At 43.8% G+C, this 24190-nt stretch overlaps 1 protein-coding gene across 1 annotated transcript in view; it reads right to left on the bottom strand.

The window, feature by feature from the left end:
- Positions 1-24190, bottom strand: part of dnah9 (dynein, axonemal, heavy chain 9) — a 209517-nt gene that overhangs the window by 122105 nt on the left and 63222 nt on the right. Inside the window, exons 33-37 of the mRNA XM_049562910.1 lie at positions 19621-19777; positions 17502-17606; positions 5589-5746; positions 3848-3986; positions 1475-1762 (exon numbers count right to left, since the gene is read on the bottom strand). Coding sequence (XP_049418867.1) covers positions 1475-1762; positions 3848-3986; positions 5589-5746; positions 17502-17606; positions 19621-19777 — 847 coding nt within the window. The remainder of the gene's footprint in view (positions 1-1474; positions 1763-3847; positions 3987-5588; positions 5747-17501; positions 17607-19620; positions 19778-24190) is intronic.

The raw sequence follows: 24190 nt of genomic DNA on the forward strand, positions 1-24190 counted from the left end.
CATTTGAGGAGAGAATTAGACAATGCAGTAAAAGAATTTGATCAGCGCTGACACTTTGACCAAAGTTTGCGAGCTGTAACTGAATGTAACATGAATGACAGCTGCTTTAGAGACTACTCAGCTTTGATTGGCTGTCCTTGTTCAGACACCGTGAATTCTTGCAAATGTCATTAGAAGCAATAGGTGGAGGCAGTTAACATGCAGTAAGGCCATTAGAAAAGCTACAAGATAATGTCACAGATTATCTGTCTGATTTAGTGCTGTGTGAATGTAGTGACAGTTTCAGCGAATGTGAAAAAATGTTTTTTTTAATAAAAGTTACCAACTACAGCTTTAAAGAGTAGAGAGAGCTTGTTTTACTTTCACCACAGTAACCAGGATGTAATGCTTATCTACATTTGGACTCCTCCAAAGTCAACTTAACACACTCACACTTGACTTTTTCCTTGACTTGCAGTGTAACATTTTCTGTCAGTTCAGGTATGTGAGGTGACACTACAGAGTGTGTAACAGAGAAAAGGGAGAAAGAGAGATTTACACTCAAACATACAGATGGCGAGCTCGATCAATGCCATCGACCGGGCTCCTCGCGGCTCCTACTCCCCATCCATTCAGCCCGAGCGCAGGCGGCTTTACACTCTCAAAGGCCCCGGCTGATTACTGCTTTGATGTGGGGAGGACTAATGCTAGCACAGGCTAACGCTAAAGGTATGCAGGCTTTCTCAACCCACCCGCTCCCCCCCTCGCTGTCTGAAATCAAAAGGTTGGCTGCGCAAACAAAGACAGTAAAAGTTCAGGCTCTGGGGGTGGATGGTTGTTATTGACCGCTCCGCCATTCTCACTCTCTCGCTCGCTGTGTTTCTCCTCCTCTTTGTTTATTTCCGTGGCTGTCTCTCACAATGTCAGGGTTAAGTGGCGTGGTGCAGCGCCAGCCTCCATTGATGGAGTGTTATTATGTGGTTCCCGTGTCTATTTGACCTGAGGCAGATTGCACTTATTTCCCCTGGTCCTGCGTTCATCTGTCTCTGACATATAACGCCTTCTATTGTGTGTGTGCGTGTGTATGTGTATCTGTATGTAATATAATGACTAGAATTAGGTCAGCAGCTTGGGCACCTGAACTCTCATCGCAGCCAACCATTGGCTTCTGCAATATTTGCCCGATTCATCCAGATCCCGCAGACTTGTTTGACACTAATGTGTATTTCCCAGCGGAACATTATGACGTGAGGTAAATAGCTTTTGGAAAGAACTACGATAAATCTAAATGAAAGTGCTACAACTGTAATATCTGTCTAAATTGTTAAAGATGAAACCCCCATTTGGGGACTTTGCTCCTGCTTCACAGACAAGTTGTGATTGCCGTCATCCTTGGCAACACTTGTGACATTTTGAGTTGTAATCAAAACAAAATCCGATAAACTGCAGCAGACAAGCATGTCAGAGGGCTACAGAAGAATTGTGTTTAATTTACCTTGAGGACAAAATTGTCCTCGGCTTGTAACTTCAAATCCAAAATTGACTCCTTTACATGCTTCTCAAAGTCCAGGTCTCTCTTCCTGGGGACATCCAGAGCAGGAAACAGGTCTCCTATCAGGCCCATGAACACTGGCATGTCATCAGTCACAATCTTGGGGATGTTGAAGTCTCTCAGAGCTCGCATCAGCACCTGGTCCTCTGCTCGGCCGGGGTCTCCTCTCTTCAGAGAGCCAGCCACCACCAGGACAGACTTGATGGCTCGGAGGCCCCAGTCATAGTGGTCCTTTGGTAAAGGCCAGAGAGATGTCAGTGAGCAGAGGAAAATACACAGTTTCACAGCAGGGCATGCAGAGCTGGTAGTAAGGTTGAAAGGGTAATTAAAAATGGACATCTACTTCTACCATCGATGCTATTTCACTCTTTTCATCAGCATATTAGCATTGATATATTAGCATGTAGCTCAAAGGGTCTACTGTTGCTAAGTACAGCCCCACAGAGATACTAGCATAGGTTTAGACTGTTAGTCTGTGGTTCTGTGAATCTTTGCATCCTAACCATGACTCTCCAGGAATCAACCCACCCTGAGATAAAAAATAATTAATCGCAGCACTAATTCACTTACTCTATGATTTAAAGCCCCATATAATACACTTATTATATCCATGTCTGGATGGAGAGCTCATCTGGAAGGATTTAGTGATTTTACAATGAGCTTAACCTACTTTATATTTTTGGACATCCTTCATAATAACATCAACATAATATTCCCAAAGTAACTTGTGATATTTCGCTGTTGTTAATATTGTAGCAATAGAGCATACCATCTCTTACGGGCACAGACAAGATTAATAGACACAGTCCTACGCTGCTATTGTTTTCAGAACCATTTCAGTGTATCTTTAACTGTAAAATAAGAAAGTTTTGCTCCGGCTGGTGGGTGGTGCCTGATTTTGGCTATTTTCAACATGGCGACCTTATCACACTTTCTCAGTTTACAGCTCAACAGTACACTAAAATGTTTCTGAAAACATCTGAGGTGAAAAATAGGCAATGGGGTAACAGAATCTTGATTCATATTTGATCGCACTACCTAGTTTGACAGTTTGACTGCAGTTCAAGAGCAGTGATTGACAGCTGCATTAGAGACTCCTCGGCTCTGATTGGGTGTACTTGTTCAGACATGGTGGGTTCTTGCAAATGCCATTAGAAGCAGTACCAGTATCTGTCTGATGTACTACTGTTAGGATATAGTGACAGTTTCATTGAATATTACAATAACTTTTTTTATGAAAGTAACCGACTGTGAGTTGGTCTCATACGATATCAGATGCATGGGGACTGTCAGTGTGTATGTCCTGTCCAGAGGCTAAGATCAAATGTATGTGCCAGTTGTCTGTCACAGGTGCATCACAGGTGGTCTTATCCAGATCAACACAATCAACACGATGGTATGGAGCAGCAACAAACACGAGAACACACAATGCCACAGCATTTTACTGCCATGACACTAGAGGCTGCAAACTTATTAGAGCATTATTTCAGCTCCCTGCAGACTCTGATAGCATGGAATATATTTCACTGTACTCTGTTAGCATGCTCTGGTGTCCACTGCGTATTCGTTCAGCACAGGGCCAGCAGCAGAACTTATGTAATATTAAATCCACAATTATGAACCACTTGTTTAACTCAAGAAAGTAGTTCTCTGAATCTGCACTTTCCATTGATTTGCAGTTTCAGCCCTTGTGAATATAGCTTAGAGAGGCAGTCTGTTCATTATCATTTGATTTCATTACCGCTAAGTTGCTAATGTTGGAAAACCTGCAATGAAACTCTGGCAAACAACTTTGGAGTGGCCAAAAAGTGTAATTAAGGTGATATTTAAAAATGTTGGAGGGACTAGAGCTTCATAAAATCGCCATAAAAAGGAAGTAGAGTGCTATGACACTTAAACGGGCCTATGGTCATGGGAAATTCATCCAGAACTGAGGACTCATAAAATTGCTTACCTAAATCGAGAAGCTCCCCTGTAACTATTAGTCAGCACTGTGAGTGATTTTATTACTTTTTTAAATCATTAAAATAAGGGCATGACATGTAAAAAGGGACCAGACTAAAAAAGGATTAAAGGAAATTTTAGATGGAATAACATCCAAACTCCCTGCAGCTTCTTATTCATATGCAATGTAGCACTTCACTCAGACAGTTCAGTTTGAAAGTCAGCTCGTGTGTGGTGCCTCTGAGTCATTCCTTTATCAAAAGCCTCAAATATAAAAAGAACATTGTGTCACTTGTTCAGCTTTGAAGTGGAAATGGATCTGGCTCTTTCTAACCATATCAGATGTGTAACATCAAAGAAAACAGATATTACCTGTTTGGACAACAGCTCTTTACACAGTGTGTAGAGGGTGATAAACTTCCTAGCCAGCACTCGAGCGTCCAGGAAGCCCTCGGCCACCAACATGATTTCACATATCAGCTCAAAGTCTGGCACCACCATGGCACATGGTCTGTGGAAAAATGGGCAGAATACATCAAAATGATCTCAGTTACAGTTAATAATCATTTGTTATCTACAGAACAAGCAATTAAATTCAAGACTTGTGGGTTAATGTTACTGGATTTTGAGGAGGCATACACAGTAAACAGCAGATCAATATGAGTTCAGCACAGCTCACAATTCATCACAACTAAACACATCACACAGCTCTTTTGCAACAATCTTCCCACAATGCTGTCAGCGATCTTGCCTTAAGATGGGGCTCCCTTTTCAGAGAGCAACCATCCCCTAACATGCTCTCTCTCTCTTTGCCACACGCTGGCCTTGTGCATGCAGCTGTAGCTAATGTCACTTGTGCCAGGTGTAATTTGAAAACTGACCATTGTGGCATGAGGATGTTTTGCTGGTATTGAATATACAATCCATCAGACATTACATGAGAGATGTACTGTAGATAACCATTAATTTCATTCGTTGTTTTCAAAATAAATGTAATAATATGAAGATCAGTTAAGAGACAGGTTTCAATAGAATGACTTTGGACTAAAAAAAAGAAGTAGTTCATATATCCCTATTTTTGTAATTTGTTGCGGACCCTTTAAAAGATTGAAACGATGTATTGTGTACTGTGGTGAGAAATGACATTGAGATGGAAAAAGTTGAAAAGATAAAAAAGAAAATGAGATCGAAAAGTATGAAATTTGATGTTCTGAACAGAAAAACAAAACACTATCATGTTCCCATTTATTGATGGGTTCAAATATCCCTCCATCTAGACAGCAAGAACACCAAGGAGCTCAATTTGGCAGGGAGGTTGAGCGTGTCGCCAGCTTTAAGTTTCTGAGGGTTCACATATCGAAAGACTTGAGTCAAGAAGACTCACCAGCAACTCTTGCTCCTGAGGAGACGAAAGAAAGTCCATCTGTCTCCTCAGACTCCACTGAACTTTTCCCACTGTACAAGCTCTGTCTCAGCTCGATACACTGTATTCTGATCATAGTTTCCCACTTTCTTGTATTTACACCTGCACTAAACAGTTAGACTTGCACTGCCTGTAATTGCCGCACATTTCATCCTATTCATATATTTATTTAGTGTATTCATATATTTCCCTCACCATTTATTGTACATTTCTCTATTACTGATTATTTTGTACATATTTTGTACATTACTCTTTACTTTAAAGCTTTTTGCACTTCTGGATACTAAACTGCATTTAGATGTCTCAGTACCTGTGCTGTGAGCAATGACAATAAAGTATTAAATCTAATCTAATCCAATTTAGTAGTCCATTTCTTAACCTGTTTATCCCTTTAAGGGTCACAAAGCATTGAAAATGTATTTTTCAACATGTTTGTAATGTTTCTTGTACATTTTAAAGACTGCGGTCTAATTGTCACTTCCATTTTGCAGCCACATCCGAGTAGGCAGATTTGATAACATAATCAGATTTAATAAAAGCACTCCTACTGTTTTCATGTTTTTATAATTTGTAAAGTTCCATGACGATGATGGATTATATCTTAAATGATGGACCAAAAAAATCAGAGATAAAGTCCTGTACTGTAGGTTGCATTAGAGCTGTGAGACTTGTGATGGTCCTTTGACCCACCTGAACAGAGCCTTGAGGTTCTCAGGTAGCTCAGTCCTGCCAGCGTAGCCTGGATTCATTGTGATGAAGATGCCAACAGAGGGGCAAATATTTACCTCCTCTCCCATGAAGTTAAACCTCTGCTTCCTATCTCGGATGGCGTCCTGAATGCTTTTCACCTGCACATACAGAGGACAAAAACTAAATACAGAGTAGAATAAAATGGTATCCAAACTTAATACTTTTTTGGTACCAACCAAAATAAGTCAGTGACACCCCATATCAAAAGCTGTCAAGTTCTTTACAAACCTGTGGCCATGCTAGCAGCTCTGTGATGTGGCACTGAGGCACAGCTGTGCTTGGAGCTAAATACAAATGCCAGCAGGCTAGCATGCTCACTATATTAATGCTAAAACGCTGATGCTAAGTTTACCATCTTACTATATAATGACGAAAACTCTGTCTGTGTGTGGGTGTGTCTGTTCCACGTTTTTCTCCTCACTGACTTGGCCAATCCATGTGAAATTTGGCACAGTAGTAGAGGGTCATGGGAGGATGCGGATGAAGCAATATTACATCAATTGGCCAAAGGGGGGGCACTATAGCAACCGACTGAACTTTGAATGGGCATATTAAATGCCCCATATGTCGTAGAGACATGAAAAGTTGCACAGAGATGCCTCTCCTCATGAGGAACAAATTTGCCTCAACAACCCATAACTTCCGGTTGTATAGATTTTCCGCCATTTTGAACACTTAAAGGGATAGTGCACCCAAGAATGAAAATTCAGCCATTATCTACTCACCCTCATGCTGAGGAAGGCTCTGGTGAAGTTTTAGAAACAAAATGGGGGCGCTAGAGAGCTAATTTCTTATCTAGGCCTAACCGCCATATCGATTTTTACTAAACTTGGTAGATATGTAGAACAGGACACCTCAAGGTGACTGGAGAAATTTAACTCTAATTGGCAACTGGGTGGCGCTATAACAACAGAAAAATGCTAAAAAATGGCTAAAATGCGACCAATCGCTGTGGCTCCCCCTGTGGACCAATGTTCAGGTTTTTTTCTAATTTTTGGTATGACTAAGTCATGGTATGGTATGCTGTACATAATCACAGAAACTGTCAGTGTGTCATTCTGTCAGTCAGTCATTCTGTCTGTCCCACGTTTTTCTACTCACTGACGTGGTCAATCTATGTGAAACTGCACATAGGCATTGAGGATTGGCATAGGTAGAGAGTGGCAAAGCTACCAATGGGTATGGACTAGTCTATGTTAACCATGTCTACCATATTAGTTTTGCATTAGAATACTAACATTTTCTGACTAACACTAAAAGCAAAGCACAACTGGGGCTGATGAGGGATGTCATTAGTTTTGCAGATATTTGGCCCTTGATTAATAATAATAATTATTATTATAATAATAACAATAATAATAACAACAATGCATTTTTTAATAGGCACCTTTCAAGCACTCAAGGACATCTTACAAGACATGGTTAAAAAAACAAGCAGCAATGTATCCATAAATCATAAAATCAAACAATTCTGTCATATACAATAAAAGTTAATAAAATGACTGGACAAAAACCATAATTATAAGTATTGCGTATAAAGTCATCATTATAAAATCATCATCAGCGGAAGTTTCAATACGTGTGTCACCATTAAATCAGACAGAATATGCCAGCTTGAAAAGGTGTGGTTTCAGATGGGATCTGAAAGCGGAAGGGGAGTTAATATTATGAATGTCGTGGGGGAGAGTTCCAGAGGTGGGAGGCAGAATGGCTGAAGGCTCTAGAAACCATGGTAGTAGTGGGTGGTAGAGGATCTAAGACTACGGGAGGGTGTGTAGATATGAAGGCGTTCAAACAGGTAGGAAGGGGCTTGTTTATGAGGGGCATTTTTTGACCTAGTAATAGTGCCAAAGAGAAGTTAAAAGACTACTCTGTTACTTGGTTTAGCACTGCACTACAATAGTCTTCAGTCTTCTTCCTTGTTAAAACCTGCTGCCTACATTACCCACACTGCAACTCAACTGCCAATCAGAAAACAAGCGTGTTATGCTAGTAGCATAGCAACTGCAGCAGAGACGAGCAACAAGCTAAACAGGTCTAACTTCTTCGTAACTTCATACCTCCTGACTGTTTTCACTTTCACTGTGGTCTTCAGACCCAACCATTGCTGACTCAAGTTACATCTCTTTAAGACATTTATCAGACTTCACACAGCTTTCTCTCAGAACTTTGATCAAGCCCAAAAGTATCAGTCCCAACCCTACATAACTTGTAGGTTATGTTGTTGCTCGGCTGTTGCTGGCTCTGTGCCTTGCACAGGACAGTGGCAGTCTGGGCTTCTCCCCACAGTGCCTCTCCGTCTTCGAGTGTACACAGTGGTCCACAGCGTATTGGCGCACAGATGATAATCACCACTCTCTGCTACATGTTACACTTATGTCACACACTGCTGGGGAAGCACAGGCAAACAGTAGCAACCAAGTCCCCTTGGAGTCCACCCCTCTCTCTCTTTGTCATTTTCCCTTTAGTCCAATGCAACTTGAATGCTACACACACATCTTCAACTTGACAGCACAGAAGATCTATACATCAGCACAGTTTCAAGGTGGACACCCAAGATTAGTGTCACCAATTCAGTATCTGACCAAATGTCTCCTCCTCTGTTCCTGAGTTATGTAGTGAATAATGGCCAGGTAAGTGTTTCTGCATGGCATTATGATGTCACATTGAAGTTGACCTTTGTCCTTGTGGATATGAAATGTCATCACTTCATCATCCTATTCTATAAGACATTTGTGTGAAATTCTTTCACAATTAGAATATGAATTCTAGAGTTATGGCCAAAACCATGTCTTGTGAGGTCACAGTGACCTTGACCTTTGAATACCAAGTTCTAATCAGTTCATCCTTGAGTCTAAGTGGACGTTTGTGCCCAAATTGAAGAAATTCCCTCAAGGCATTCCTGACATACTGCATTTACGAGAATGTAGTAGTGCTCCTTTGGAACATTTGAAAACACACTTTGATGTGTAAAATCAGTTTGATTCCCCTTTTATGGGATCTCCAAAGTAATAACAATTCATCCTGAGGGAACATGGATGTCTTTACGAGTAGATGTAGTGGTATTTCAAGCGATAACTAAAAAGACCTTCTGGTGGCATGGGAGAAAAAATCAGAAGATCACCAACTCACTATGATTCATCCTCCAGGTATCATAAAAGTACAACATTTCATGGCAATACATCTCATACTTAGTGAAATATTTCACTCTAGACCAAAGGTATTGGGCCCACCAACACTGTTATCAATCATCATCATGGCAACAAATGGGCCTGTAGAAACTAAAGTACTGTATTAGCACTACTATGAACCCAGACACTGTCAATTAAAAGAATGTGCTACCAACTAGTACAACTCTCACACATGAGAAAGTTATCCTTTCCTGTGGAAGTTTGATTTCCCTCTATTAGCATATCATTAATATCACCAAGCACATACCAGAGTCAATTTGTAACAGCCTGTTAAATTGGTATGCACTACACACCTTTTTTTCAGGGACACAATTTCATCAATAACATGAGCATGCTATCAGCCAGGGTTTACTGGATGAACTGCCAGGGCTCTGCTTGTCTACACTGTGATTGAATGAGATATCAGAAATGAACTTTTTGCATGCGTGCATGGGGGTGTGTGTCTTGGCCTAAAACTCTGAATCCCAGCCTGTAAGAGGCTTTATGAATTTAACATGCGTGTGGTGAAAGAGCGTAGCGAGTCGACAGCTGGAAAGAGGAGGAACATCTCTTCATGGATGAGTACTCGGCTACAGATCACTCAGTCATACTAACAGAACAGGGAGAGGAGGGGAAAAATGCAAAAACAAACAGTGCAGCTGCAGCACACAAAAAAAAAAGAATCAAAGTTTTCATGAGAACATCAGTGGGGCTTGTTTTTTATATGAAATGACAGCGGCCCACCTCTGCTATCCTACAGGGACACGAAAAGAGGTAAAACACCAAAAACACATTTTTAAAAAGATCCTGAACAGATAGCGCTGTGAAAGGTGTGATCTAGTGGGGTCAGGCTCCACTCTTTGCTGTCTGATTGAATGGACATACTGGAGCTAGCAGCTTCAATATATGTTCACAATTCAGGCCTGTGTTAGCTGGAACAGAGGCAGAACTTCACCAATCCATCTCCATGTTGTTATGTCTGGCGGCCTTCTGTTTGTCCCTGCTTTATTTAATGTAGAACTGGTCTCACCACCTGTGTTGGCAGACCCGCCCGGCAGCCAAGTATGTCGCCGTGTGATGCTAGCTGCTCCAACTTTAAGAGGATGGATTAGGTGTGTGCGCTATGGTGAGAGATGGCTCGGCGGTGGCTCCACTGAAGCAGTCGGAGCGCTGGAGCGGGCTGCCAGCTGTCACAGCAGGAGTTTGACGCTCCTCTGTTCTCAAGGTCTACTTCTCCACGTATAAGCCACCATGATTTATTATTCATTATGCTATACAACACCTATTCATTCTTCTGGCACTTTAAAATTCTCTAAGTATTGTAAGCTTCCACAGCTTATGGAAGAAGACTTTCATTGCTGCTAAAGAGAGAAGAAAGGAAGGAAGGAAGGGCAGAGAAGTGAGTTTTGAGTCTAGCAATGAATAATGATCCTTTGAGGAGCTCTATCTCCATTATCATCAAGATCATGATCAGCGTCCTTACCGACTGTATGCATTTTGCAATGACAGTAATGCACATGCATGAAGATAGTGACTGGGGCAGCAGCCAGCAGAATTTGAATTCACCAGAGAGACTTAGAAACCACAGAGAGAGGATCTGTTTGATCCAGGATAACAGAATGCAAGATAGCAGAAAAGCTAGCATCAGCTGAAACACACAGAATATGGCTGAGTCCCATAATCAAAGGGCTAGCTGCTGTAGGTCGCTCAGAGTATACACCGTTCAGTGTAGAGAGAGGAAGTCTTCCGTCCTTTTTTTTTTTAAACTTTATGTGTCAGTACATATAATGTGAAAATGGAGGAGGAGAACCAAGGTGAAGACACTGACACAATGATCCATTCAGTTGATCCACAGAGCTCCATGATGTGCAAAAAAAGAACATCCCAGGTCATCCCGAGGAAATAATTTAATTAACAATTCAACAGCTGACACAGACCAACATGATCATTCACAGTTTCCCCTATACCCTATTCTCCTATTACAGGCCTGGCGGCAACAGGAACCCCCCGCCAGGCTAAAAATATCCCTTTTTTAATTGCTGAAAATAACACCAAACATCCATTCAGTGTTTCATCTGTAGTCAATCTGCAGTTGCACACCATGTGAACTGCAGCAGTGCACAGCTGTGAGTCCATAACAAGGTAAGCGTCTGCGGCTACTTCACATGTATGTAATAACGGTAATGTGTCTGTTATCTAAACTGCTAAAGTCAGGTTAACAGGTGAAGTGAAGATAACAGTGTCGATACTAGTTAAAGAGGTTTGGTAGTTAACGATAACCTAACGTGAGCTCGACTTAACCTGAGCTAGACCAAAGAATTTTCAGTTAAAAAAGATCAGTGATGCTGTTTTGCCCTTATTGTTCTCCATGAAGTTTTCTGTAAGTGATGAAATGTTACTTTTTATGTGGAGTTAGCACTGCCCTGGACTCTGTTTAAAATAGTCTTTCAAATGCTACATTGGTTTGTGCTCTGATTAATTTGGCATGCAGTTAAGACACCAAAAAGAACTGTGTTTAAATGAAAATTCAACTCCTGGCTTTTGCTCCTGGTGTTCTTTACCACTGGTTTGGAAGAAAGAAATGTGTTGTGCTGTGCAGTGGATATTTTATGCTGGTGTGAGGAGTGGTTAATGTGGACTGTGGACTGACTATCTGTAACTGATAAATACGTAAAGAAACTGTAAATTTGAGAACAGGATATGTCGTGGTGGGTGGTAGAATGCAGTGTTTCCCATACATGGATGGCACCCCCCTACAGGGTTCAGACAATGTAGTCCCAATGAAAGCCACTAATATTGCCAGAGCCTGTATTGTCAGATTGGATGGTTTTCCACCCAGCTGGGCTATTTTTTATTACCGAACAACCGAACAAAAGTCAGAGGCGAGGACCAACTCGCTGCTGAACAAATATCCTGAACAGACACTCCCCTGAATAAAGCCCAGGATGCGGCCATCCCGCGGGTAGAGTGCACATGCAAACCTGCCGGTGGCTGCAGACCCCTGCTTGTATCCGCCAAAGCTATAGCCTCCACCACCCAGTGGCGAGGTGCTGCTTTGTGACTGGCTGTCCCTTTCGTGGTTCAGCCCAGGAGACAAAGAGCTGATCGCTCCTCCTGATGCTCTGTGTCCTGTCCATATAAGAGCGCACAGCTCGAACCGGACACAGCATGTACGCTCGCAGCTCACTGGGAGAAGCGGTGAACGCTGAAAGCTCAATCGGGGAACATGAACCCACCACCTTAGGTACAAAGACCGGGTTGGGCTTCAGAACCATACGTGTATTCCTTGGGGCGAACTGAGCACACACATGGTGCACAGAGAGCGCATGGATGTCACTCACTCGCTTTGCAGAGGTGAGAGCTAGTAACAGCACTGTCTTAAGGGACAGGTGTTTAAGACTCACTCCCAGCAATGGCTCAAATGGGGGGCCTTTAAGCCCCTCCAGAGCCACCGCTAAATCCCACGGAGGCATCAGTGGTCTGGAGACAGGGAGCAGCCTGCGCGCGCCCCTCATAAACCAGCACACCAAAGGGTGTTGGCCCGCTGTTTTGTCCCCAGATCCTATATGGCAAGCCGCCATAGCTGCAAGATAAACCTTAACTGTGGAAAAGGCTTTTCCTTTATCAATCAGGTCCTGTAAAAACGACAGTATCGCTGGCACAGAACACTGAAAGGGGATGTGGCCCTGTTCGAGACACCACCACTCAAACACTCCCCACTTAGAGTCGTACAGAGACCTAGTGGAGGGAGCCCTGGCGTTTTGGATAGTGTTAACCACACTCTGAGGGAGCCCAGCAATGGTCAAATTGAGCCACTCACAGGCCAGGCCCACAGTTGCAGTCACTCCAGGTGCGGGAGCAAGTCCCTGCGCACCGGCAGCTGCTAAGGCTGGTCGCAGAGCATCCGATATATCTCCGCCAGCCAGTGCATTGCTGGCCAGTGTGGAGCTATCAGGATCAGCTTGTGGTTGTGTCCCCTCACTCTGGCGAGAGTGAGGGGTATCAGGGCCAGTGGGTGAAACGCATAGAGCAGCTCTTGCGGCCAAGCGTGCGCTAATGCGTCTATGCCCAGGGGAGTGTCCAGAGTGCGCAGAGAGAACAACAGTTCGCACTGAGCGTTTTCTCTGGACGCGAACAGATCTATCCTGGCGCAGCTGTGGCAGCATCCATTCCCCGTATATCGGTGCCCCCCTGGACAGCAGGTCGGCTCCTGTGTTCAGGGTCCCCGGGACGTGAGTCGCCCTCAGGGAGAGAAAGTGCACACTGCTCCAGAGGATCAGTCTGCATGCCAGAGTGTGCAACACACGAGAGCGCAAACCCCCCTGTCGTTATAACTGTCGTTGTGTTGTCCGTCCTCACCAGGACGTGGTGGCCCGAGAGGAACGGGAGGAAGTGTTTCAGGGACAGAAACACAGCCGAGAGCTCGAGAAAGTTTATGTGAAGACGTTGGAGAGCCTGGCTGCAGCGTCCTCTCACAGACCTGCCCTCATAAATGCCACCCAGCCGGATAGGCTGGCATCCGTGGTGACCACTTTCCTGGACGAGACAGTGCCCATGGACACCCCCTGAGTCAGGAAAGACGGGGCCCGCCAGTGGCGCAGAGCTGTCACGCAATCCGCCGTGACTGTTATCCTCCGTGCGCCATGACGCACGGGATCCAGCCTGAGTGAAGGAACCCAGCACTGAAATTCCCGCATGTGAAGGCGGCCAAGACGGATCACGAGGATGACTGAAGCCATCAAACCCAGCAGTCGAAGACACAGTCTGAACTGGACAGACCTGTGTCGACAGAAGTGTGCGAGGCAAGCTTTGAATGTTTTCACTCTCTCCTCTGAGAGGTGAGCTGTGAATGGCACGGAACGCAGGGATAATCCCAGAAAGGATATCTCCTGCATCGGAGAGAGTTGTCTCTTCTCCGTATTTATCACAAAGCCTAAATCTATTAGGTGTTTTGTGACAATGTGCGTGTGAACCCTGGCCTCCTGTTCTGACTGCGCCAACAGGAGCCAGTCGTCCAAATACGTGGCCAGCCGGATGCCCCGAAACTGTGTGGGGTGACAGCGGCCTCTGTGCACCGTATGAAAACCCTCGGGCTGAGAGACAGGCCGAATGGGAGAACACGGTATTTGTAGCACACCCCCTGAAAGGCAAATCGGAGATATTGTCTGTGAGGGGGTAAATGGGAATGTGGAAATACGCGTCTTTCAGATCCACAGACAAAAACCAATCGTTGGGTCTTACTAGATGCAGCAATGCCGCATGTGTCAGTATCCTGAATTTGTTCAGAGCCCGCAGGTCCAGAATAGGGCGGATTCCTCTTCCCCCCCATTTGGAAACGAGGAAATATCTTGAGTAAAAACCTGACAGACTCTGTTCAGGAGATACGACAGAAATTGCTCGTTTTTCTAACAGAGAGAGGATTTCCTCCTGTAAGACTCAAGCTGATTCTCCCTGTGCTTGTGACTGTATTATGCCGGAGAAACGGGGAGGGACAGCGGCGAATTGGAGCCTGTATCCCCGAGAAATTGTGTGTAACACCCATGGTGAAGCTGCGGTTGCTTTCCAATTTTCCCATCTGAGAGAAAGCAGAGAAACATTTTGCAGCTCCTGCTCTATCACAGGAGATCCCAACAGCGGTGCTGTGGCACCCTCTTGCGGTAGAGCAGGGAAATAACCCCCGAGCTGTACTGCGCATGCGCGAAAGGGCATCGCAGGAACAGCCTGTCACTCCGTTCCCCGGGAATGGTGATGCCCATCCCGGGGGCAGAGCCGCAGAGGGCTCGGTGGCCACACTGCTTATAGACAGAGTATTTTCATTTGTTTTGGCTTTTTTTTGTTATCTGCACCCTCGGCTTGTGGCCTGGCTGTGACAGATTTCGTTTTATTTTCACACTTTTGGGAACATGTGCGTATGTGTGTGCTTGTTGACATGTGGCTCAGGGCGCAATAGCGCAAACCTCCGAGGCAATGTCTCTCCTCTCGCAGACCAGCTCTGGAGTGGGCAGTGGCAGTGTGGGAAGCACACGAATAAGCCAAAACGGTGGGCTTGCGTAACGGGGAACAGCAGGATGCTCCACCCAGAGAGAGGACGGCTGTCAGGCCACTCTCAGGAAGGTTTCACTCTTCCTCGCTTGGGGGACCGAGGACGCGGCGGTCGGGGGCGGCGGCGGGACTGCAGTCGGGGCGGGAGACTTTCTGTGCCAGCCGGCTCCGGGTTGTTGCGGCCGCTTCAGGATCTTGAAATGCGGCGACTGGGAAGCAGCTTGAGCAAATGATTTGCGCTGCACTGGAGGAGAAGGCGTAGGTGCTTTGTGGGGGAGACAAAGTTTCAGGTCTTCGTTGTCCTTCTTTTTTTGCCTCAGATCTCTGTTGCATCGTGTCCAATGCAGAGCCAAAGATACCCTCCGGGACAATTGGCATATCCAGTATGGAACCGCTCGGGCTTGGTTGGCAGCGTTGGACGCCTGGAGGAGGCCGCAGATAGCTGGCTCGTGCTGCCCGGGCAGAGATGCGCAGCTACGGGGGCTTCCACCGGAGGCATCGAGAGGAGGCCCTGGGCTTCCATCGCTTCGCAGTCAAGGGATGCTGCGCCCAGGATGGGGCTCCTGTTGCTGTACGGGCAGTTACTCCATGTTCTGGACAGCTTGGCCAGCAACTCGGGGAAGACAGGGAGAAGCTGTTTCACCGCACTATGGGCCAGGGGGAGCCGCTTGCCTTCAGAGCGGGACCGGGTGGGTTCCGCTACTGCAACCGGCCAGGGGACCTCCAGCTTCTCTGCCGCACATTTACACATGTCGAGCAGGTCCACATGGAGGGAGCTGGAGAGCTCACCCTGCTTTTCTCCCTGTTCGTAGTGGGCAGCTTTGGCTTTTCAGCCAGGGCTGGAGTCACGAAGATGTACTCTTCCTCCACGTCCTCTGATATGAGGAACGAGGTGTCATCGTCATCTGCCGTGATGCCAATCTCCAGCACGTCTTCCTCGGGAAACGGGGGAGCTCGGAGCTGCTCGCACTGGGCGTCCCAGTCGTAGCCAGTCTCCGGAGCTTCCCCGGCCATGTCCTCGTCTTCCTCCGCGGCTGCGCCTTGGTCAGCGGTGGGGAGAAACGGTTCACGGCCCGCGAGGCTAACTTGGCAGGCTAGCCTGCGTCTAAGGCTCTTGACTGTGAACACTTTGCAGTGTCCACAGGACCTGGGGATCTCGAGGGCTAACCTGGCGTGGTCAGCCCCAAGGCAGGTACTGCACACCGGGTGGGTGTCCTTCTCCGAGATTTTATTCCCGCAGCAGAGCCGAAAATCTCCTCTGGTGTGAGGATCTTTAACGGTCGCCATCTCGCCGACAAGCTGGAGTGCTAACGGAGAAAAAGGCCGTGGCTAGCTGGTGTGCTAGTGTGGGGTCGAGAGGAGTAGCTGGTATGCTAGCTTAGCTCGACCGACTCGAGCGTCCGTGGTGGGGAGCCGAGAGGAATTCCGCCGTGGAGGGGCTGGAAGAAAAAATACTCACCAGTCCGGTCTGGTGTAAACGGACAAGGCAGAAGCCAGAGCACGACACTAGCGTCCAGCAAGGGAAGCTAGCAAAGATCTGTCTGGTGAACAGTTAAGCCAGTGAAAGCTCTGACAGATAAGCTCTCAGGTGAGAAGAGGTCTTGAATTGAGGGAATGTTATCCGCACACACTATATATATAGTAGGTGGGACTACTGGGTGCGGCGCGGATGAACACCTTTCACCGGCCAATCAAGATTGGCGGATTGAGATAAATGCTTCTATCAGGGCAGCAGGAGGCTGCATCCCATAGCGAGACACCAAGTGAATATTATGAAGAACTCCTGATTACTCTTCATTCCATGAATTCCTTCCCACTGGCCATTAGAGCTCTTTCTCACATTGTTATTAAGGTAAAATGTTTACTGTTGTCTCCATGCAGGTATATTTACCAGCTGTGTTGTATTATTTTGATAAAATGTGATCATCTGCTGCTTCAGTAGGAAAACTGTTATTTTCAAATACATATTTATGTGGGACGGACCAAAACCCTCTACTAAGGAAAAAATAAAACTTAAAACTTTGCTCATTATTAGAGGCCAGTCTCAATGTTCTGATTGAGCTATTTTGTTTTTGGTCAAATCTTTGTTACTTCATTAAGATAATTAATTTAAAAGAAAACAACTCAAAATTACAACTACAAATGTGCTATTTGTAAACATGAGCAAATCAAGGTTGTACTCACTGAGCAAATACTAATCACCAAATTATTGCAGCATGTAACTTGAGAGTTAAGACTTTGTCCATTCAGAGTTACTGTTATTAGTACTAAGCAGCATGCTGGCGAGCAAAGGAGGCAGTATTCCATCCTTGACTCTCAAATCAGATCAGAGAAGGCTCCAATTATGAAGAAGCTCTGGGGTGCAAAGGTGCCAGCCTTGGTGGATTAGTCTTATAGCTGAAGCAATTTACGCTTGCAATCGGTGATGAAGAGGCTATTTACTTCAACTGTGCTGTTTTCAAGGGCTTATTTTCACCACAACTTGATTTGGATACACCACTTCACAAATAAGATGAAGAGTCACACATTAGGCTCCATCGCCTGGGGCTGAATTACACACAAGCTGTGCTTGCACAATGACATCTCCACCTGAATGGGACTCTGGGAGTACCTGAGGCAGATGAGCTGGACTTGTTCTTACCTGTACTGCCACCACAGACAGCACCTCCACTGAGATCCTGTTAAATTCGTCAAAGCAGCCCCATGCCCCCGTCTGAGCAAGGCCTTTGTAGATGTTTCCACAGGACTAGAGGGCAGAGAGAGAGAGAGGCAGATATTCAGATGGACACTGCTGGACAGGGAGTCAGTAAGTCAGGTCATGATAAGGCATGTGGTGAAGTAGACACAGATGTATGCCAATTAGACAGAAGATATATGGAAAAACATTCACTGCAGTTACCACGGTGCAGCACCACAGCAGGCTGAGAGTAGGCGTAGAATAACAGGAATTATACATAAACAAGGCCTCACACTAATAAAACAAGGCGTTGATGGCAAAAAAAGAAAGGCTAAAATGTCTCCCACCCACATTTTACTTTTCCCAACATCAACTTGAGAGCAGGTGAACAGCCCTCCAGAGAGCAGCTGGACCAGGATGAAGCAGGCAGCTGACTTTCTCTCCAATTACAGGGCCGAGGAAACCTTCTGTGACGCAAACCGGAGCTGACTGCCGGATTGATTCAGCTTGTGTGTGTGTGCATAACTGAATATGAGTAACAGTGCGGGGCTCTGAAGCCAGCTTCTAGTGCCTGTGTTCCTCCTGGAGTATATTAGCACCTCTCTCTGACACCTTGCTGCGGTGTGTATAGCCGGGGGTGCTGTACGCCTCTATACTGTAATGATGCCCCTGTCTGGGGGAAGTAGGAGCAAGTCGGATCACAAGATTATGTTTATGTCTCCCCTGAGCACTCTATATGCAGAAAGTGTGCATGTGAGAGTATACAATATCGCATAATAAAGCAAGGTGGAGGCTGGGTACAGAGAGGGCATTCTCAGAAGGTTTAGTTAAGAGATAACAATCAGGGTTTAACTAATCAGCTCTTCTTTCGAGAGGGAAGCGGGCAAAGAGAAGATGAAAAGAGAAAAGATGAAAAGAGGAGGGCATAAAGGTGGGTTGACAACTTTAATGGCAAATGCATACCATATCGCTGACAAAGGCAAAGATGAAAAGAAACATGCATAATATGGGCTGCGATGAAGGCACATTAGATGCACGGAACATGTTCACATCCCCAACTCCAATGGCTACTTGGTCAGTGGCCCAATACCTTAAACACCCTAAGTACGCCTCTGGCATCATTTCTGGATGCTCAGGGACAGTGTGTCAGCTTTGGCTCCTTTAATGCATAGTGTCTTTTCAAAATAAACCTCTGTAGTTCACAGGAAATGTAGGTTTTAGCAAGTACTTCAGGTTTAGACAACACAACAACTTGGTGAGGTTAAGAGAAAAGATCATGGTTTGGGTTATACCATTTTTTGGCAGGTTGTCTTGGTAATTTTGTGTTTCTCACTCTGCATGTGGGATTCCACTCATTTCATTCCCATGGCTGAGTTTGAAAAACGTATTGCATAAAATACAAATAGCAGACAGTGGATCCTCTGCTCTGAGCATCCAAGCGTGTGCGTGTTGTTGGTTCCATTATCCTGGTATGAGGTTTATGCAAGAAGCATTCAGTAAATTTATTTTTATTTATCTATTTTTTTTAAATGGATGTTATTTCGAGATTTTAATACGCAATGTCAGAAAAAAGTATTCATAAAATCCTATTTCCATAGCATTCTTAAAAATTTTGAACGATTGTTTTAAAACATTATAATACAAATTCAGGCTTTCTTTTTATAATCATGAATTCAAAGCTTTTTAAGACTTTTAAAGGATCCGCAGTAACACACTTTATGTGACATGACACATTTGTTATGTAATATCAACTATAAATGTTTTGAATTTTGCAAAAACAGCTTTGATTTTTGGTTTCATATGGGACACAAACAGTGGTCTCCTGAGTGAAAGTCCTGTGTTTGTGTGACCCATCGACTGCATGTACTTTCTCGCTCTTTAAATTACGTCGTTGGTGTAAATGACTTTATACTGGAGTTAGCTGAAAGCCCGGTGCATCTCAGACAGATGCTAATAAGGTGCCTTGTGCATCTGTACCAAACACTGAGGCCCATTGACCCAGCTGCCATATTTGAAGCTCTGGGGATGAGAAAGGGTTGCGATGTGCAGAGGCTCAAATGCAGATAAACGTGTACTCGCTCACCTTGTAGTCCATCTGCTCAGAGCAGTTAAACACATAGACCATGATGCCAAGGGCTCTGCCCAAGTCTTTGGTAGTCTCAGTCTTCCCTGTGCCTGCAGGCCCTGCCGGAGCACCGCTCATGGTCAGGTGGAGGGACTGGGTCAGGGTGATGTAGCATCTAAATATCGTGGACACACACACACACACACACACACACACACACACACAAATCACTGATGAGGACTGTAGCCACTTCATTCCTTCACAGTGAGGAGCTTGACTACACAGGGATCTATGACATCACGTTAGCACAGGGGGGTAGCACTGTCTCCTCACAGAAAGAAGTGCAGTTTCTGATATTTTTCTGTACACTTTGCCCTTTTCCATGAAATCTAAGGCAGGATCCAAATGTCCAGCCTCGGACTCACCGACTGAGCCCTTGCTGACTTGAGTCATACTGTGATGTGTTCACCGTCAACATGTCAAGTCTGCATGGGTGCCAGACTGCAAGGCTATAAAAGCTGCTGATAGACAGGCCTTAAGTCTGTTTAACTCATTGCGGTGGAAATGTTCAAGCAAAAACTACATTCATGTACAGAGTAATTACACAAAGCTCTAGGCTGAGAAACGCCTCACACCTGTGAAAAGTTAAGGTAGTTATATTCCTTATTGACATTCATGCTGTGTGTACACATCTGTCCCTGCAGATAACAAAATATAAATCCCTGTATAGGCTTCTTTATGTGCATAAACCAAACGATATACATACATTTCTATATAACAAATAAGCTACACACACACACATCCACTAAAGTTTTTGTAAAAGGACCAGACTATGACTAAATAAACTTGGTATTACTTATATTTGAAGATGTTCTTAAGTAGTTTTTTGGCCATTTTTCTTAGCATATATATATATTTGGCATAACACTGCACAGCTTTTATAGGGTAGGCTGCAATAACAAAGTGCATTATACTCATCATATTTCTTTATCATGATATGGTTGAATATTATTTTTGGCCTACATGATTCAATTAATATTTTGATACAGTAATTGCTTTACACATTCATAGTTAGTTTTGTTTTTTGTCTTTTTAGTGGGCAACTGGAAAACTACAACGTCAAGTCCATTTTGCAGTGCAATATAGGAAATTAAATCAGTGACGTCTGGTATACTCTGCACCTGAAGCAGACTCTTTGGAAGTCTGCTTGAGACCGCTTATGGACTAGATGAAGTGAGGATTTGGAAAGCCCTCAGCACTCGCAGATTTCCCAGGAATGTGCCGGTAAAGTCCACAAGGCTACAAGCGCAGCGTAGTCCAGACAACTGGATTTAGGCTAAAATATGCTACGGGAATAATTAAAGATTAAATTAAAGAGTGTCATTCTTGCTGTTTGTTTGTTTAGTCCATACACAGACAGAACAATTTGAATTTGTGGTCTTAGGAGTTACAATGGTTTATTTCTACTTCTCTGCAGCGTTTCCACTGGTTGTCTGGCAACTTCACTGTGACAACAACACTCCAGGAGGTTGAGCACTCGGCTGTTGTTCAGCTAGAAATACTCTCAGCACATAACTCCGCCCACAACCATAATTTGTGTACATATACATTTCCGCTTAAGCAAATTTGATACAAAATGTTAATTAGTTAATTAGGTGTACACTTGAACTCTGGACAAAGCCCGACATAGCTGTTTCCCTCTGCTTCCTGTCTTTATGCCTCTTGACTTTAACTCTATACTTAACTCAGAAGCATGAGGGTGACATCAGTCTCATCATCTCACCTTGGACAGAAAGTTAAAAATAGTCTGACTTGACAGTAGTTCAAAACATTGAACTTATCCTTTCAAGATACAATAATGGACTGGCTGTTTATTCTGTTTTTCAGGTTGAAATATCAATGCATCATTTAAATGCAAGTTTGATAATTTAGTTTATGATGCCTTAATAACACTGACAACATGATAAATCAACAGTCGAGTGTGCAGTTGGGAGATATGGCGAGACTCATTTTTTTGACCAAATACTTCAATACTGATATTGCGACTATTGGGTATTGTAGGATTGAACATTGGTGCTTTTACAAAATATTTACAAGATTTTTGATAAATCATCAGTAATGTGGATCTAATAACTAAGGTTCTGTATGGGACATTCAGACCAATAATGTAGCAGGAAACTGCTACTTGCTATGTAAAGATATAGTGGAGTTTCCCCTAGCTATTTGGGATCAGTAGGACCTGATAAATATAAAAAACTAAACACTGTCAGTAATAATTAAACCCCAACGTCCTCAAACGAAACAATAATTAAGTCCCAATGTCCTCAAACGAAACAATAATTAAGCCCCAACGTCCTCAAATTAAACAATAATTAAGCCCCAACGTCCTCAAACTAAATAATAATTAAGTCCCAATGTCCTCAAACTAAACAATAATTAAGCCCCAACGTCCTCAAACGAAACAATAATTAAGCCCCAATGTCCTCAAATGCAACAATAATAAAGTCCTAATGTCTTCAAATGAGTATGCCCTAATTAAGAGCATCTCAACTTGTAACTGTTGTCAAAACTGTTCACATTTGATGCCATACCAAACTACAAACATTATTGATGACAAAAATACATGTTTAAAGCATAAATTGAGATCAGGTTTTGGTGGGGTGACCATATTTTGATTTCCAAAATAGAGGACAGACACACCCCGGCCACGAGATAGCCTACTTAAATGATACTCGCAAAAACACACAAACCTCACCGCACTTTAGGGACTGTTCTTTACTTATGAAGGGGAGGAGAGTGGCTGGTTGATTCTTATTTTATTTATTTATTTTATTTTGATCCCCCCTATGCTCATCACTTACTGATGCTGTTTTTGAAGTATGAATAAGTCAATAAGTAATTTATTCCATTGAAATATCATTGATGTAGCCTATAACAGAAAAGTGATTTATCTTTTTATAAATGACAAAAGGCACATCTGCCTCATTTTCACTGTGGTATCGTGATACTACTCAGAACCATGATATTTTCATTGGTATCATACAGTGGGATCCAATTGTGGTACCCTGACAACACTAATCTGGAGGGGGTTCATCTGCAAAAACTAATGAAAAACTAAACAACGATATTCGGTATTCAGCCAAGCGTTTAATATTATTCAGCTTTGGCTTCGGCCACAAATTTTCATTTCAGTGCATCCCTAGTTATATTACAAAATAATATCTTGCAAAGACAGAAATTTAGATAGGCTTCTCAGAGGTTACTCAACTTGCTTTTATTATGCCTAAAATAATCATCTTTTTACAAGTTTCAATTGTACAAAAATAAATATAAATGTAAAATAAATGTAAAATCTCTGGAATGAAATAATGATAGAAACAATATCTCTTCTGTATTAGAAAAATCAACTTGCAAAATAATAGATATCTTTTCAAATCTTACTGGACAAATAAATAAATAAATAAATAAATAATATGAAATAATGTTCTAAATAATACCTCTTCTGTATTAGAAAATCCAACTTTGAGCTCCCCGGCACCTTTATTAGACACAGAATCATATGTGCCAGCTTTGTACATGGTGCACCTCCCATATATCCCGACCGGGTCAGGACAGTAAGTTGGGAATTTTTTCTGCAGTTCATCTGTGAAGCTGCACTTGCACTTCGGCATCTTGGAAGCTTATAGAATAATGCTGCGCCGCCGGTGTCTGCTGCTTCCTGAGTGTTGGAGATCCGCCGATAAGGCAGCCTCTCGGGGATTACACACACACAAGGAAAACCGGACATTATCATCAATTTATAAACACCCCCCGGACACCCCAGACAGGATGTGAAAAGTGGACATGTACGGGCAAAAGAGGATGTTTGGTCAGCCTAGGTTTTGGACCTTGTCCAGTTTTGTGTCAGGATCGGCTGCAGACTGACTTGGCACAGATGGCTGGCAGATCTTGTTTTTACATAGATTAGTGTATTGTGCTCTTACTACCACTAGATGGCACAAAAAAGTGACCACGAATGAAGAACAGACCTAAGTTAAGTAGAATGGAGTGTAAAGTCAAGTAAACCCAAAATGTGATGTCCTCATATGAGGACAGAGGGTCTCAGGAAGATATGGCTGTTAGCTCTATAAACATAGCACCCAACCTCCTGTTCCCCCCTGGTTAACACCATTAGCTCTCTCAGCTCTGTTGCAGTTGTTTAGCACTGTTTATGGAATACGCACCGTTAGCTGGCGCCAGCTCAGCCAACTCCATGCTTAAACTGTGTGCAGATAACTTATACCCTCTGAATTTTGCATTGAGGGCTTTAAAGACAAGATCTTGTCTCATATCACAAAACTGATATAATACTGATATTGCATACTCCTTGCTGTCCCCCCTCTTAGTAAAAATGTATGTTGGAAATAAGAGGAACTGAGAGCTCCTGGTAATTCTCACAAACATCAATGTCTCTCTCCAGGCCAAAATACAAAATACCTGCAGGAACCCAAGGTTTTTTAGCCTGGGAGTACCTGTGGTGTTGACACATTTTGGACTACCATGTGCACAAAGACGCCTACTTTAGACCATGCTTAAGTACAGCTGTATA

The sequence above is a fragment of the Epinephelus fuscoguttatus genome, linkage group LG20 (genome assembly GCF_011397635.1).
Source record: "Epinephelus fuscoguttatus linkage group LG20, E.fuscoguttatus.final_Chr_v1".
NCBI lineage: Eukaryota > Metazoa > Chordata > Actinopteri > Perciformes > Serranidae > Epinephelus > Epinephelus fuscoguttatus.